The sequence below is a fragment of the Rhamphochromis longiceps genome, linkage group LG16, assembly GCF_057381845.1.
Source record: "Rhamphochromis longiceps isolate RC_006_pf linkage group LG16, R_longiceps_female_GT1.1, whole genome shotgun sequence".
Taxonomy (NCBI): Eukaryota; Metazoa; Chordata; class Actinopteri; order Cichliformes; family Cichlidae; genus Rhamphochromis; species Rhamphochromis longiceps.
This window is the reverse complement of record NC_140572.1, coordinates 3,493,340-3,509,152: the sequence shown is the minus strand read 5'-3', so window position 1 is coordinate 3,509,152 and position 15,813 is coordinate 3,493,340. Positions and strand designations below refer to the sequence as shown.

General features: G+C 41.3%; 1 protein-coding gene across 1 annotated transcript; it reads left to right on the top strand.

The window, feature by feature from the left end:
- Positions 1–1,834: 1,834 nt before the first annotated feature.
- LOC146650396 (histone H1-like) lies at positions 1,835–10,854 on the top strand. The gene is made up of 2 exons (XM_085383604.1): positions 1,835–2,143; positions 5,887–10,854. Exon 2 carries the CDS (start codon positions 7,674–7,676, stop codon positions 8,133–8,135), a length of 462 nt encoding a protein of 153 aa, XP_085239730.1. The 5' UTR covers positions 1,835–2,143; positions 5,887–7,673; the 3' UTR covers positions 8,136–10,854.
- The last annotated feature ends 4,959 nt before the right edge of the window (positions 10,855–15,813 follow it).

Sequence of the window (15,813 nt, the reverse complement as noted above, 5' to 3'; positions counted from 1 at the left end):
GTTACTTTACTGATTACTTATTTTCAAAAGTAATTAATTACTTAGTTACTTTTTAAAAACACGATTTACAACCTGAATAGGTGATAAAGCGATAGATCTTTCAGCCCAATTCTACTTTTTCTGCATAATTCATCATACAAAATGTAATCAAATGGAAAAGTCTCTTTTTAAAACTTGTTTTATTAGTTTTAATCTTTTAACTTTATGCATCAAACAAAAATGTAATTATATGCAACATTCTCTGACTGGAAGAAATTAGTTTAACATTTAAACTTATTTTCTGCACATTCCAGCACATAAAATAATTTTTTGTGTGTGTTTACACTCAGTCTTTCAAATAGATGCAAGTAAAACACAGCAGAAAATAAATAAAATCAAAGACTTGCGGTCCTGTTGCTCTATTTTCACCTGTAAAGCAGGAGTGGGGTAGGCGGAGGTTTACCCTGGTGCAGGTGTGCCGCAGCGAGTCCAAAAACAAAACATGCGTAGAGTCCACCAATAATTCAGGGGGCCGACCGTGCAGACGTGCCCACTTTAACCACGTGCCCAGCGTTGATACGACTTGTTAGTATAATGACCTCTTCTTGGCTTAATGTATGATGGTGGATAAATGTAATGTACAAAGAAAATTTACTATATTACATGGTAACATCAAATGACCGGAGTATAATTTGTCAACTAGTGTGAAAATAAGTTATACAGGAACAGTCAAAGACACGCTTTCTCATGTGTCACATTTCTATTCATTCAAAACACCATGAAGACATCATCATTTTTCTGAGAGTAGGTCGTGGAAGCACCGGTCGACGAAATCTTGGAGAGCGTCTAAACTCTCCTCATTGTCCTCCAGGGTGTTGGAGATAGTTGGACAAATGTGGTTAGTTAAATGACAATTGATTAGTGTATTAGTGTACCTGAAGTTTTAAAGCATTTTTTAAATTCTATGCTACCATTTACTTTTTTCCGCCAAATCTCCGGCGTCTGACGTCACCTACAGCATAATTCGCTTACCTTCTCCCGTCACTTCTGTCACTTACCTGTCACTCGCCTTCTCTTCCGTCACTCGCCTTCTTTTTAAAATATTAAGAGTACTTAATTTTTGCTAGAATTAGGTTTGGATTAGGGAGATTTATATGCCACCTGTGCGTACAACACATTGAATATGAAATGTTATCTGCTTGGGATCAAGAACAGGATCCAGCAGCACATTTCTCCCAAAAAATAAAAACAATACAAAAAAAAACCCCAAAACAAAACTGTTAGATTTGTATTGTTGATTGTCATTTATGCTTAGAAACATTTACCCACATATGCTTAGAAGTGTATAATCATTTGTAGATTGAAAGAATGTCTCATCCTAGGAGGTCTGTAACAGCTCTGAGTAGCATGAAGGGGGAGGGCGTTCACTCCCTCTACAGTGTGTTCTGGCATAGATCACACACCTCCTAGGAGAGGTCGTATCTTCTCTTGCTGATATATGGTATAGCAAACACACGTATATCTGTTTAAGTATAAGAGTCTTTTGTTCAGATGGACCTGCTCCTGGCACCAGCGTTTGGGGAGTCTTCACAGGGTCACACCTTGACCACACACACACACACACACACACACACACACACACACACACACACACACACACACACACACACACACACACACACACACACACACACAGTATTCTTTGTTCACATGTATACCTATGTAAGATGTCATATGTTAATGACCCTATGCATATTCATGTAACCACAATAAAAGGAGTGCTATGGGGAGCCTGGCTGAGACTCTGACGGGGGCTAGGTGGTGGGACGACACTTGGCCCCAGCCAGATTCGAGGCTATACTACACGCTAAGCAACACCAAGTAAGTTTAAGTCTTTGCCGCTATGTGCAGCAAAGCACGCATCCACTGTGTGAGGTTGCGTTGAAAGTCTTTATCACTGTGTGCGATAAAGCACGTGCGTCCGGTGAGTGTCCGGTTTTGAAATCGCCCTGGGTGTGTGTCCCGAGCGTCCCTTCATTGGGTTTTGTCGCGCGAGTGGGTGAGCGTCCCACAACTGGGTCAGGGTCCCGAGCGGTCCGGTGTGAGTCCGGAGTAGGCCTATTTTGTGTTGTTGTCGTCGTCGTTGTTGTTGTTGTGTGAGTGTGTGCGGAGCAGAACACGTGGTCTGTGACACCGGCTGTTGTTGTTATCATGGGTTCCTAAGCAACCATGAGTGTGTCAGAGGGTGACAGACGTATGCTGGACTTTGCTCCTGGCAGCACAAAGTATTTAAATAAAAAGAGAGAGAGTGACGGCTCATTAGCTGCGCGGGTTTCACGCGGACCTGAGCCGTGCGGTTAATCGCAGGCTTATAAATGGAAGAGATTCAAATGTTAGAAGTTTTCAGAAAACACACCAGCCTTGAAGAGCGTGTGGAGAAGGCCAGCCCACATCAGCAGCACTTAAGATGTGCTCTGGTGAATGGCTTTCCCCCACCCCCTTGCTGACACAAAATGTTTATTCTTTAGCTTGCCCTGATCGACAACAGCCTGTGTGCCAGACCATAGATTTAATTGAGGTGGATAGTTGTTAAAAGTAATCTACATTAAGCTTGTGGTTGCTCAAATTTTGTAAAATGACATATGAGGTGAAGTGATATAGATAAATATTTAAACTAATGAAGTGCATAGAGGCACTTGACCTATGTGAAAGACTGTCGTCTTATTATGAGCTATTGTTGAGATATAGAGCACACCTGTGAAAACAACTAATATGCTGAACCCTGTATGAAACATCTAAAAGTACATGATGGAGAAGCTGAATTGAATATGAAAGTGTAAGACTTTGCCACTGTGGGCAGAGCAACTACTGTGTGATGTTGCGTTGCGGTTTTTTTCTTCTGAGCTGATGAGCAAGCTACACATTATCAGATCAAGAGCTGTCTGAGAACTACTCAAAGAGAGGGAAACAGAGCTATGAGTGTGCAGCGTTTCCGTGAGCAGTTTTCCTGCACCTTGACTCGTGTGTGTAGCATCAGCATCATGTTTTTGTTTATTTGTTTTGTTGGGTCGAAAATAATTAAATAAACTTGTGATCATGCTTATGGATTACCATGGCACATATCACCAGCCACGTGATTTATTTATACAGATGAAAAAGTGAGTGTGAATGTGTTTGACATCACAGTGTTTCTGTGCGCTGTGTAAAAGAATTTATATTGTAGATGAAAAATAATAATAGAAAAAAGGTTTTGTGTTGATCAACCAAGAACAACTACAATCTTATTTTCTGCTTTTAAGAAAAGACTGTTCACAAAATCACAGAGAGAGAGAGAGATGTGTGTTGATTAAGCAGTGATGATAATAATGAACATGTCTTAGTTTGTCACTTTCAGGTGAAAAGCAGACCTGAATCAATTTTCCACATGCAGCAGTCGGAAGAAAGTTATAGTTTAACATCATTGGAAACATGCAGGCCAAGTTTCTGGCTGACTTATTACAGCGCAATGTGTATGTGTCTCTCAACCTCACAAGCAAGCTCTCACCCCTCCCTGAAGACAAGGAATGCAGCTCCAAAGCAATAACATGATAAAGAGACAGCAGCAAGTCCTGAGCAAAGAGTCCCAGCAAAGCAGCAGCAATGTGGACAAACAGCATCAGAGAAGAAGAGCAAACCCATCATCCTGACTGATCGGATGAATGGCACTGTGTCTACAACAAGCTGAAACTTCACTGTGCATGTGAAGAAAACGTTTGAGGAGAACTGAACAGTTGGAGTTTGACATTTGCCACCTGTGGAGTAAAATGGCAAGAAGAGACAGTGGAACACAGGACAAAGCTGAAGAACTGCCGGGACTGTTGAAGTGGGAGAGGACAACAGAGTGAGAGGACAACAGTGTGAGAAGACTAGGTGAGAACACATAGGAATTATTTAATGTGGGAAATCAAAATTTGGGTTAGCAAACCTGGGGAAAAGAAAACTGACTGCTTAAGTTGGAAAATTGTGAAGGAGTCTGAAACACTGCAAAAATAGAAACATATACAAAATCACACACACAAGCACAACATGCATTAACCCTACTAACACTTCCAAACACAAGAGAGCTCGTGAAGATTAGACAACATCTTAAGCGTGTGAGTCTGTTTATCATCTTGTCCAGGTCACTTAGTGTGATGCAAAGACCAGTGGACTCATAGCACATTAGTTAAGAAATGAAAATTAGCTTGTTATCTTTCATCAGTGTTAAAATAGTGTCAATTTAGCAGACACTTGTTCTCAAATGCTGAATTTATCCAATGCAAAAAATTGACTCTCTAGGTTGCAGGACAACAGTTTAACTTTTGTGGGAAAAAAGATTCTGGTTTGACCAACCAGTGATCAGATAATAAATTTAGTTGTTAATATAGTAAATTGGGAGAAGCTTCCTGCTTGATTGATGCAGCACAAGTGATTTACTGTATGAGGGAAATTCTCTTTTAGTGATAACATTTTGAACATGCATTTCTGTTGCCCTGTCATCCTAGTGGGTTAATAGCTGAGTCAAATTAGTTGATCGGTCTTAGATTAATGAAAGGTGATTGAATTCTAGCACGAGTGAATGGGATGTGTTGGAGTTGTTGTGTGTTGAGTGGAGACTCTAAAACACTGAGTTTCCTGCTTTGATGTGAGAGTGAATCCTGTATTTAGATACTGTTAGATTTGTATTGTTGATTGTCATTTATGCTTAGAAATATTTACTTATATATGCTTAGAGTTTTGTAATTAGTTGTAGATTGGTAGAGGTTTTGATCCTTGATAGTCTGCAAACTTTGTGTGTATTAGACAGCACTTTGGGAGCATGAGAGGTCATACCGTGTCTTATTATTTTATGGTAGGATTAACGTAGTTGCGTCTGTTCTAGTCTAAGTGCTCTTTGTTTAGATGAACTGCAGGACTTCCTCACCGTGTTATCTAGGATGAACCATCTAGGGTGAGGGGGAGGCTACCCTCTTCCTGACCAAGGATGTTTGACCCTTTGATCAGCAGTCCACACACACACACACACACACACACACACACACACACACACACACACACACACACACACACACACACACACACAGGCAAGGTACTCTTTGTTTGTATGTAGACGTCGTATGTTAATGAACCTATGCATATTCATGTAACCTCAATAAAAGGACAGTGTATGGGAGAACGGACGAGACCAACTGGAGTCAAGCGGTTGTCCGGTTCTCTCCCGTGCACGAGTAACATGAAGAACTTTGCCTATTTGTGTCTTGCTTAGCAGTGTAATTATATTGTCTTAACGTTCCAGCGAATAGGTTTATGCTACAAACCTAACATTAATTGGTCCTTCGATGCCGGAGCCCTGGAATCGCATTCACCGAGGGGAGGAGAGGCACGCTGAAAGACTGACGTCAGCCAGGAAGTTCCTGTGGATTCGCGGTCTGTCTTTTCTCCTCGATGAATGACGGTCGGCGGGATTCGGGCTGATATTACACTCTAAGCAACGCCAAGTAAGTTTAAAGAGGCCGACTCTATAACCGTGTCGTTGTGCAGTCTCCGCCACTGTGTGAGGCGTTGAGAAGAGGCCGACTCTATAACCGTGTCGTTGTGCAGTCTCCGCCACTGTGTGAGGCGTTGAGAAGAGGCCGACTCTATAACCGTGTCGTTGTGCAGTCTCCGCCACTGTGTGAGGCGTTGAGAAGTTCGCTACTTTGTGTAGCGATACCCGGGTTCCTTGCTACTTTGTGGAGCAAGAGGTTCCTCGCTACTTTGTGTGGCTAGAGGTGAGTTCTCCGCCGCTTTGTGGGGCGTTGAGAAGTTCCGCGGGGTCCAGATTGTGCTGGACGATAGGCCTATTTTGTGTTGTTTTTGTTGTCGTCGTCGTCGTTGTTGTTGTGTGAGTGTGTGCGGAGCAGAACATGTGGTCTGTGACACCGACTGTTGTTGTTATCATGGGTTTCTAAGCAACCAAGAGTGAGTCGGAGGGAGACAGACGTTTGTGCTGGACTTTGCTCCTGGCAGCACAAAGTATTTATGTAAAAAAGAGAGGGAGCGACGGCTCCACAGCTGCGCGGGTTCACGCGAGCGCGGTCACGCGGACCTGAGCCGTGCGGTTAATCGCAGGCTTATAAATGGAAGAGATTCAAATGTTAGAAGTTTTCAGAAAACACACCAGCCTTGGAGAGCTGTGGAGAAGGCCAGCCCACATCAGCAGCACTTAAGATATGCTCTGGTGAATGGCTTTCCCCCCACCCCTTGCTGACACAATGTTTATTCTTTAGCTTGCCCTGATCGACAGCAGCCTGTGTGCCAGACCATAGATTTAATTGAGGTGGATAGTTGTTAAAAGTCATCTACATTACGCTTGTGGTTGCTTAAATTCAGTACGATGACATGTGAGGTGAAGTGATATAGATAAATATTTAAACTACTGAAGTGCATAGAGGCACTTGACCTGTGTGGAAGACTGTCGTCTTATTATGAACCATTGTTGAGATGTAGAGCACATCTGTGAAAACAACTAATATGCTCAACCCTGTATGAAACATCTAAAAGTACATGATGGAGAAGCTGAGTTGAATATGAAAGTGTAAGACTTTGCCGCTGTGGGCAGAGCAACTACTGTGTGATGTTGCGTTGCAGTTTTTTTTTTTTTTTCTTCTGAGCTGATGAGCAGGCTACACATTATCAGATCGAGAGCTGTCTGAGAACTACTCTAAGAGAGGGAAACAGCGCTATGATAACTGTGATAACTGGAGTGTGCAACGTTTCCATGAGCAGTTTTCCTGCATCTTGACTTGTGTGTAGAGTGTTCATAACATCAGCATCATGTTTTTGATTATTTGTTTGTTGGGTTGAAAAATAGTTAAATAAACTGGTGATCATATTTACGGATCACCATGGCACATATCATCAGCCATGTGATTTATTTTTGCAGATGACAAAGTGAGTGTGAATGTGTCTGACATCACAGTGTTTCTGTGCACTGTGCAAGAGTAATTGCCTTTGATTGTGAGTGACAGCGGTGATTTTGCAGGTCACCAGCTATTGTAAATAAAAAAAAAAAAAAGAGTGAATAAGAGGGAGAATTTATATTGTAGAAAAAAATAATCATAGGAAAAAGGTTTTGTGTTGATCAACCAAAAAAAACAACTATAATTTCATTTTCTGCTTTTAAGAAAGGACCGTTCACAAAAACACAGAGCGAGAGAGAGAGAGAGATATGTGTTGATTAAGCAGTGATGATAATAATGAAATGTCTTAGTTGTCACTTTCAGGTGAAAAGCAGACCTGAATCAATTTTCCACATGCAGCGGTCGGAAGAAAGTTATAGTTTAACATCATTGGAAACATGCAGGCCAAGTTTCTGGCTGACTTATTTACAGTGCCATGTGTTTCTCAACCTCACAAGCGAGCTCACTCCTCCCTGAAGATAAGGAATGCAGCTCCATGATAAAGAGACAGCAGCAAGTCCTGAGCACAAAAAGTCCCAGCAAAGCAGCAGCAATGTGGATAAACAGCAGCAGAAGAAAGCAAACCCATCTTCCTGTCTGATTGGATGAATTCCACGGAGGGGCGAGCAAGATGGCGGTGGCAGCATGTTGAAATGCTCAAAAAGGACTGAGTGACTCGGGCAAGCCACATGCAGCTAGCATGCTGGCTAGCGACATGAAAGAAATGGACCCTTCATGATGCGTTCAACGTGCCAGCGCTGTGGTGGGAAAGGCTCCATCATAAACACGCCCTGCGCCGAGGTTCAGGCCAAGAAGAAGAAGACGATGACTTCCAAGCCCAAGAAGGTCGGCCTCAGCGTGGGCGAGCTGATTGTGAAAGCCGTGGCCGCTCTCAAGAAGGCTCTGGCTGCCGATGTGGACAAGAACAAGGCCCGTGTCAAGACCGCCATCAAGAGCCTGGTGGCGAAGGGCACTCTGGTGCAGACCAAGGGCACCAGGACCTCCGGATCCTTCAAGATGAACAAGGCTACTGAGAGCAAAGCCAAGAAGCCCGCCGCGGCCAAAGCCAAGAAACCGGCAGCAGCTGCTAAGAAGTCGCCCAGGAAGGCAGCAGCAGCAGCACTTCAGCCACTAGCACGAAGTCAACCGCATCAGAGGACAATAGTGAGAGTGGCTGTGACTTCACTGTGCATGTGAAGAAAACGTTTGAGGAGAACTGAACAGTTGGAGTTTGACATTTGCCACCTGTGGAGTAAAATGGCAAGAAGAGACAGTGGGACACAGGACAAAGCTGAAGGAGAACTGCCGGCTGTTGGACTGTTGAAGTGGGAGAGGACAACAGAGTGAGAAGACTAGGTGAGAACACATAGGAATTATTTAATGTGGGAAATCAAAATTTGGGTTAGCAAACCTGGGGAAAAGAAAACTGACTGCTTAAGTTGGAAAATTGAGACGGAGTCTGAAACATTGCGAAAATAGAAACATATACAAAATCACACACACACAAGCAGAACATGCATTAACCCTACTAACAATTCCAAACACAAAATGACTCATGAAGACTCATAGCACATTAGTTAAGAAATGATTAAATAATAGCAGAGAAGTGTGTAGGAAAGGCAGCTTTAAGAACATGCTCTGCTGGAGATGCAGCTCCACAGACATGCATTAGACCTGCCTAATAACACAAACACATGTAATGAAAATTAGCTTGTTATCTTTCATCAGTGTTAAAATAGTGTCAATTTAGCAGACACTTGTTATTAAATACTGAATTTATCTAATACAAAAAATTGACTCTCCAGGTTGCAGGACAACAGTTTAACTTTTGTGGGAAAAAAGATCCTGGTTTGACCAACCAGTGATCAGACAATAAATTTAGTTGTTAAAATGGTAAATTGGGAGAAGCTTCCTGCTTGATTGAGGCAGCACATGTAATTTACTGTATGAGGGAAATTGTCTTTTGTGATACTATTTTGAACATGCTTTTCTGTCGTCCTGTCAACTTAGTGGGTTAATAGTTGATATGCAAATTAGTGATCGGTTTTAGATTAATGAAAGGTGACTGAATTCTAGCACGAGTGAATGAGATGTGTTGGAGTTGTTGTGTGTTGAGTGGAGACTCTAAAACACTGAGTTTCCTGCTTTGATGTGCGAGTGAATCCTGTATTTAGATACACAACTCTGAATACGTCAGAACAGACTGTTTTGTGAAGTGCATGACAGCATGTCACATGTTTTATGATGAAGGGAAAAGGAAAATTGAATAAAATAGATCTGTGGCCTAAATGAGTGAAGAGCACAGACCTGGTAATTAAACTCATAGCTAATAAGACATTAGGATTATGTTGTGTGTTGTGCAGCTGATGGTTGATTTGGAGTGAATCTAGCTGATGATTTTTCTTTTGTTGTGAAGTTGAGCCTGCCGATTAGTATGATGGTATGATGAACCATGCTAATGGTATGATTTACCCTCCTGAGATGAGGAGCTTGTGTCATGACTTAACAAGGCCTTTTTATTTTGATACTTTCACAGTGCACTGAGAGTTTGGTTTGATAATCTCTGTTATTTTTTATTTTTCATTTTTGAACAAGCACTGATTTTTGCTTGTGAATTTCTTTTCTTTGAGCAGATCTGCAAGTCGGGAATTAAAAGCGTTACACGTCGTCAAGAAAATTGTTGCAAGTGAGTTTCTCCACATTTAAAATGGGTTCAGGAGAAAGCCACTTATTTGGGACAATTAGGAAATGAGAGTCCCCCCCAAAAAGGATTCAACGAGGAAATCCAGTCTAAATTATTTTTCTTTTTGAAATAACGTTGTTTTGCTGAGCGTGGAAACGAATGCGATGATAATTTCCACAATTAGCAAAAGAAGGAACCACTGAGTGAATGAGTAAGAATTTTAAAATATCTGACTGACTGAACATGATTGTGTGAAGCTAACCCCCACCTGACAAAGGTGCAGATGAACCCATGTGTTTCCTTTTACAGGAGCAGAAAGATGACAGCAACACTCGAGGTTGCATGATGATTTAACCTTTTAAATGCCATTTTCTGTGTCTGTGCATTTATCAGGTGTGTTATTCATAGGCTTGAGTTGCTCACAGAGATAACTGTGACAAAGTATGCATACGCCTGCGCAAGCGCTAATATTTGCATTTTCTTTTCTTACAGCATGCCAGTTCTTCATGTGAATTGATGATGCGATTTATACCAGGACAACTGGTTGATGTTTTTTCCTACTACAGGATTTCTGGGTTTATGTGTGAGGAAAACTGTGTTTACAGGTTGTGAGTGGTGATGCTGTTGCATTGTGTTGATGGGAAAATGTGAAGGTTACTTTGATAATGTGAATAACCTGTGTGAAATTTCCTGTGTTGAGAACTGGTGTTACTTCTTTCCACAGCTAGGGTTGACTTTATGGTGTTTTTATGGCACCTCTGGAACCTGTTGACCTGTGTCTGACCTCTGTCTGACTACAGTCAATGTGTATTGCTAATGTTAGTTTCTTTGAGAATGCTGTGGAAGATTCAGCTGAACCGGACAAGTGACATGAGTAAAACAAATAAGAGATACAGTGTTTCTGGGATAGTTTGATATGGGCTCATTAGCTGGCCACTTTTGAGCCCATAGTAATATATAAGTGGAGTGACTTTGCTTAAGAGCAGTCACCGATTACATTAATGTTGCCTGAGTACATGGGATGATCCATGTCTGAGGCGACTTATGAAAATACTTGTAGTTTACTGATTTGAGAAAACCTGCACATGACACTTGTCTTGCTGATGTTGAATGCTTCTTGTCCTTATGATACAATTGTTTACAGGTATGAAGTTTGATTTTACTTCCAGATTTTGTTTTCCAGGCCATGATGGTGTGTATGCAGGCTCCTGGGAGAGCCAGGTGTTAAGCAAACTTAATATGCAAAGCACACTAACATTTTCATTGCAGGATTATGGGTCCAGGGTGGTGCTGCTCCAGGGGAGGAGATGCCCTGATGTTGCCTGGGATATGATCTAGCTAATCTTTTTCTTTAAGACTGGACTCCAGGTTTGGTGAGTTGACGCATGGGTGTGTCCATGCGTCAAGAGGAGGGGTCCAAGGATTAACATTAAACAATGTTTACTATTATTGTTGCAGTGATTTGTGTGATTAGCCGTTTTATTTACAAATATTAAACCTATGCAAGTGGTGCATCCATGTTCAGATGAGGCTTTGATGGCCTATAAGTGAAGTTCACTGAACTAAAGAATGTGGTTTGATGATTGTTGACATGCTCTCCAAATAGAAGTTTTTCTTCTTAGCAAGGGAATACAGGTGCAGCAGTAATCTCCTGAGAAATCTTCAGAGGCCCAGTGAGAAGCGTGAAACATTCCAGGCATAGCTGACAGCCAGGCAGTGGTTGAGGTCAAAGGTCAAGCTGATTGGGGCCCATCATGAAATCAGACCTTGGAGCCACAGCAAGGACCATGAAACTGCCTGCAAAATAGAGGAGAGGATCGTCCACAAGATGGGAGAGAGGCTTCAGGAGGATCAGAGATCATCTTCAGCACAGCAGACATCACACAGAGAGCTGTGCTACTAAGCTTCCAGGAAATCAAGAGGAGACTTCCCACAGCAAGATTTTAAATAAAATGAAAGATTCAATATTGACGCTGAGGAAGACAACTAAGGTGTACGACGTGCTCTGCCTTAAACCTTCAGCAGCGTTGGAACATGAAAACTCGTGGGATGAGGGGAGCGTGCCAAGCTCCATCGACAGCGCAGAAGGAGTTCGAGGATGACATCATGATTCTGTGAAAGCACAGGAACCAGAAGCTATGGTGGTGATAACAGCAGTTTCCTATGAACATCACCTAACGCTGTGCCACTGTACTGTGCATACGATGACACTCTGAAGGCTGCTGGGATCATAACAGCAGTAAGACAACTGAACCCTGCACCCTTTCCACAGAGGTGTTTCTCTGCAGAGCGTGGACAATTAAGGAGTCATAAATATCCCCCTCACAAGACGAAGGTCTGAAGTCAGGTGATGGGGGCTGGTAAGAGGCCATAAAACTAGAGTGCTGAGAGGTCTGCAGCTTGGAAATAGCTGAGACCCATGTTGACGAACCACAAAACCAACTAGTATGTTTGAATGTCTATTCTACATACATTTGGACTCTGGTCCTATGGACAGTGATGGAAACAACTGGAAGAGACATTCATGACGCCCTGCAGAGCTTAAACCACTCTGCAGAGAGACATGTGATGTGCACACCCGGAGGAAGCACCACCAAGCTGAGATGTTTTTGAAAATGTTACTTTTTTAGTTTCACTATTAAATTAACAATTTCTTTGGTTGCTCGTAAGATGTAGTTTGCCATGAGATGAGCTCAATGAATGGGGTAACTGCTAATACATTTATTAAACTGTGTACCTTTTCAGTAATTTAGGGTGATTTGACATATGCTGAGTATAAAAAGGTTTGCATTGAAACTGTCAGACATGACGTATTCATACCTGGGAACTTTTCAGGCATAAAGGTCAAAAAGGGGGGAAATGTTAGATTTGTATTGTTGATTGTCATTTATGCTTAGAAATATTTACTTATATATGCTTAGAGTTTTGTAATTAGTTGTAGATTGGTAGAGGTTTTGATCCTTGATAGTCTGCAAACTTTGTGTGTATTAGACAGCACTTTGGGAGCATGAGAGGTCATACCGTGTCTTATTATTTTATGGTAGGATTAACGTAGTTGCGTCTGTTCTAGTCTAAGTGCTCTTTGTTTAGATGAACTGCAGGACTTCCTCACCGTGTTATCTAGGATGAACCATCTAGGGTGAGGGGGAGGCTACCCTCTTCCTGACCAAGGATGTTTGACCCTTTGATCAGCAGTCCCCACACACACACACACACACACACACACACACACACACACACACACACACACACACACACACACACACACAGGCAAGGTACTCTTTGTTTGTATGTAGACGTCGTATGTTAATGAACCTATGCATATTCATGTAACCTCAATAAAAGGACAGTGTATGGGAGAACGGACGAGACCAACTGGAGTCAAGCGGTTGTCCGGTTCTCTCCCGTGCACGAGTAACATGAAGAACTTTGCCTATTTGTGTCTTGCTTAGCAGTGTAATTATATTGTCTTAACGTTCCAGCGAATAGGTTTATGCTACAAACCTAACAGATACACAACTCTGAATACGTCAGAACAAACTTCTTTTGTGAAGTGCATGACAGCATGTCACATGTTTTATGATGAAGGGAAAAGGAAAACTGAATAGATCTGTGGCCTAAATGAGTGAAGAGCACAGACCTGGGCATTAAACTCATAGCTAATAAGACATTAGGCTTATGTTGTGTGTTGTGCAGTTGATGGTTGGTTTGGAGTGAATCTAGCTGATGATTCTTCTCCTGTTGTGAAGTTGATGAGGAGTTTGTGTCATGACTTAACAAGGCCTTTTTATTTTGATACTTTCACAGTGCACTGAAAGTTTGGTTTGATAATCTCTGTTATTTTTCATTTTTATCTTTTGAACAGGCACTGATTTTGTTTGTCTATTTCTTTTCTTTAAGCAGATCTGCACGTCGGGAATTGAAAGTGCTTTACGACCTGTCAAGAGGGCCGTTGCGGGTGGGTTTCTCCACATTAAAATGGGCTCTGGAGAAAGCCACTTATTGGGACAAATTCCTGGCCTAAAAAGGATTCAGCGATGTAATCCGATCTAAAGTTCTTTTTCTTTTTGAAATGACGTCATTTTGCTGAAAGTGGAAACTAAATGCGACAATCGGCTCCACTATCAGCAAAGAAGGAATGAATGCATGAATGAATGAATGAAAGAGAAAGAAAGAAAAAAAACTGACTGACTGGTAAAAGCTGACAGGACTTGACCACGACTCAAGGTTAACCTCCACCTAGACGGGACAAAAGGGTGGATGAATTTATGTGTTTTTGTTACAGGAGCAGAAAGATGACAGCAACATTCGAGGTTGCATGACGATTTAACCTTTTAAATGCCATTTTCTCTGTCTGTGAATTTACTATGTGTGTGTGTCATTCACTACCTTGTGTTGCTCACAGAGATTACTGTGAGAAAGTGTATACACCTGCGCAGCGCTAACATTTACATTTCTTTTTACAGCAGATGGTTAATCTGGTTAAATGTGCAATTCACTTGTATTTTTATTTTTATTCCTATTTATTCTATTTATCCCCTTCGTATATTTTATTTATATTGTCTCTGTATTTATATATATATATATGTGTGTGTGTGTGTGTATTATATATATATATATATATATATATATATATATATACATACATATATATATATATATATATAATATTCTGTAACTCTGTAACTTCTGTCGGTGCTGTGCTTTTTTGGAAATCGAATTTCCCAGAGGAACCCACCCGAGGGATTAATAAAGTTCTATCTAATCTAATCTAATCTAATCATGTGTTTGACCATGTGATTTATAAGAGGATTAGTTTATGTTTTCCTACTACAGGATTTCTGGGTTTATATGTGAATGACATTCTTTCCACGGCTAGGGTTGGCTAACTTTATGGTGTTTTTATGGCACCTCTGGAATGTGGATGGCTGCCGCCTGCCCACCAGGATAATCGATGTGTGCTGCTAATGTTTGTTTTTCTGAGACTGCATGTAGAAGATTAAGCTGAAGCGGACAAGTGACATGAGAAAAATATATAAGGGATTGTTTATGGAATACTTGAAGATGGGCTATTGAGCTCATAGTAATATATGAGTGGAGTGACTTTGCTTAAGAGCAGTCACTGATTACGTTAATGTTGACTGAGTACATGGGATGATCCATGTCTGAGGCGACTTATGAAAATAATTGTAGTTTACTGATTTGAGAAAACCTGCACATGACACTTGTCTTGCTGATGTTGAATGCTTATTGTTCTTATGATACAATTGTTTACAGGTATGAAGTTTGATTTCACTTCCAGATTTTGCTTTCCAGGCCATGATGGTGTGTATGCAGGCTCCTGGGAGAGCCAGGTGTTAAGCAAACTTAATATGCAAGACACACTAACATCTTTTATTGCAGGGTTACGGAGCTACTCCAGCGGAGATGCCCTGATGTTGCCTGGGACATGATCTAGCTAATCTTTTTCTTTAAGGCAGGGATCCAGGTTTGATGAGTTGACTCGTGGGAGTGTCCATGAGTCAAGAGGAGGGGTCCAGAATTAACATTAAACAATGTTTTCTATTATTGTTGCAGTGATTTGTGTGATTAACAGTTTATTTATAGGTATTAAACCTATGCAAGTGGTGCATCCATGTTCAGATGAGGCTTTGATGGCCTATAAGTGAAGTTCACTGAACTAAAGAATGTGGTTTGATGATTGTTGACATGCTCTCCAAATAGAAGTTTTTCCTCCTAGCAAGGAAATACAGGTGGAACTGGAAGAGACATTTATGACGCCCTGCAGAACTCAAACCACTCTGGAGAGAGACATGTGATGTGCACACCCGGAGGAAGCATCACCAAGCTGAGATGTTTTTGAAAATGTTACTTTTTATTTTCACTATTAAATTAACAATTTCTTTGTTTGCTTGTAGGATGCAGGTTGCCATTGGATGAGATTAATGAGGAATGGGATAACTGCTGATACATTTGTTAAACTGTGTACTTTTACAGTAATTTAGGGTAATTTGACATATGCTGAGTATAAAAATGTTTGCATTAAAACTGTCAGTCATGAGGTATTCATAACTGGGAATTCTTCTAGCATAAAGGTCAATAAGGGGGGAAATGTTAGATTTGTATTGTTGATTGTCATTTATGCTTAGAAACATTTACCCACATATGCTTAGAAGTGTATAATCATTTGTA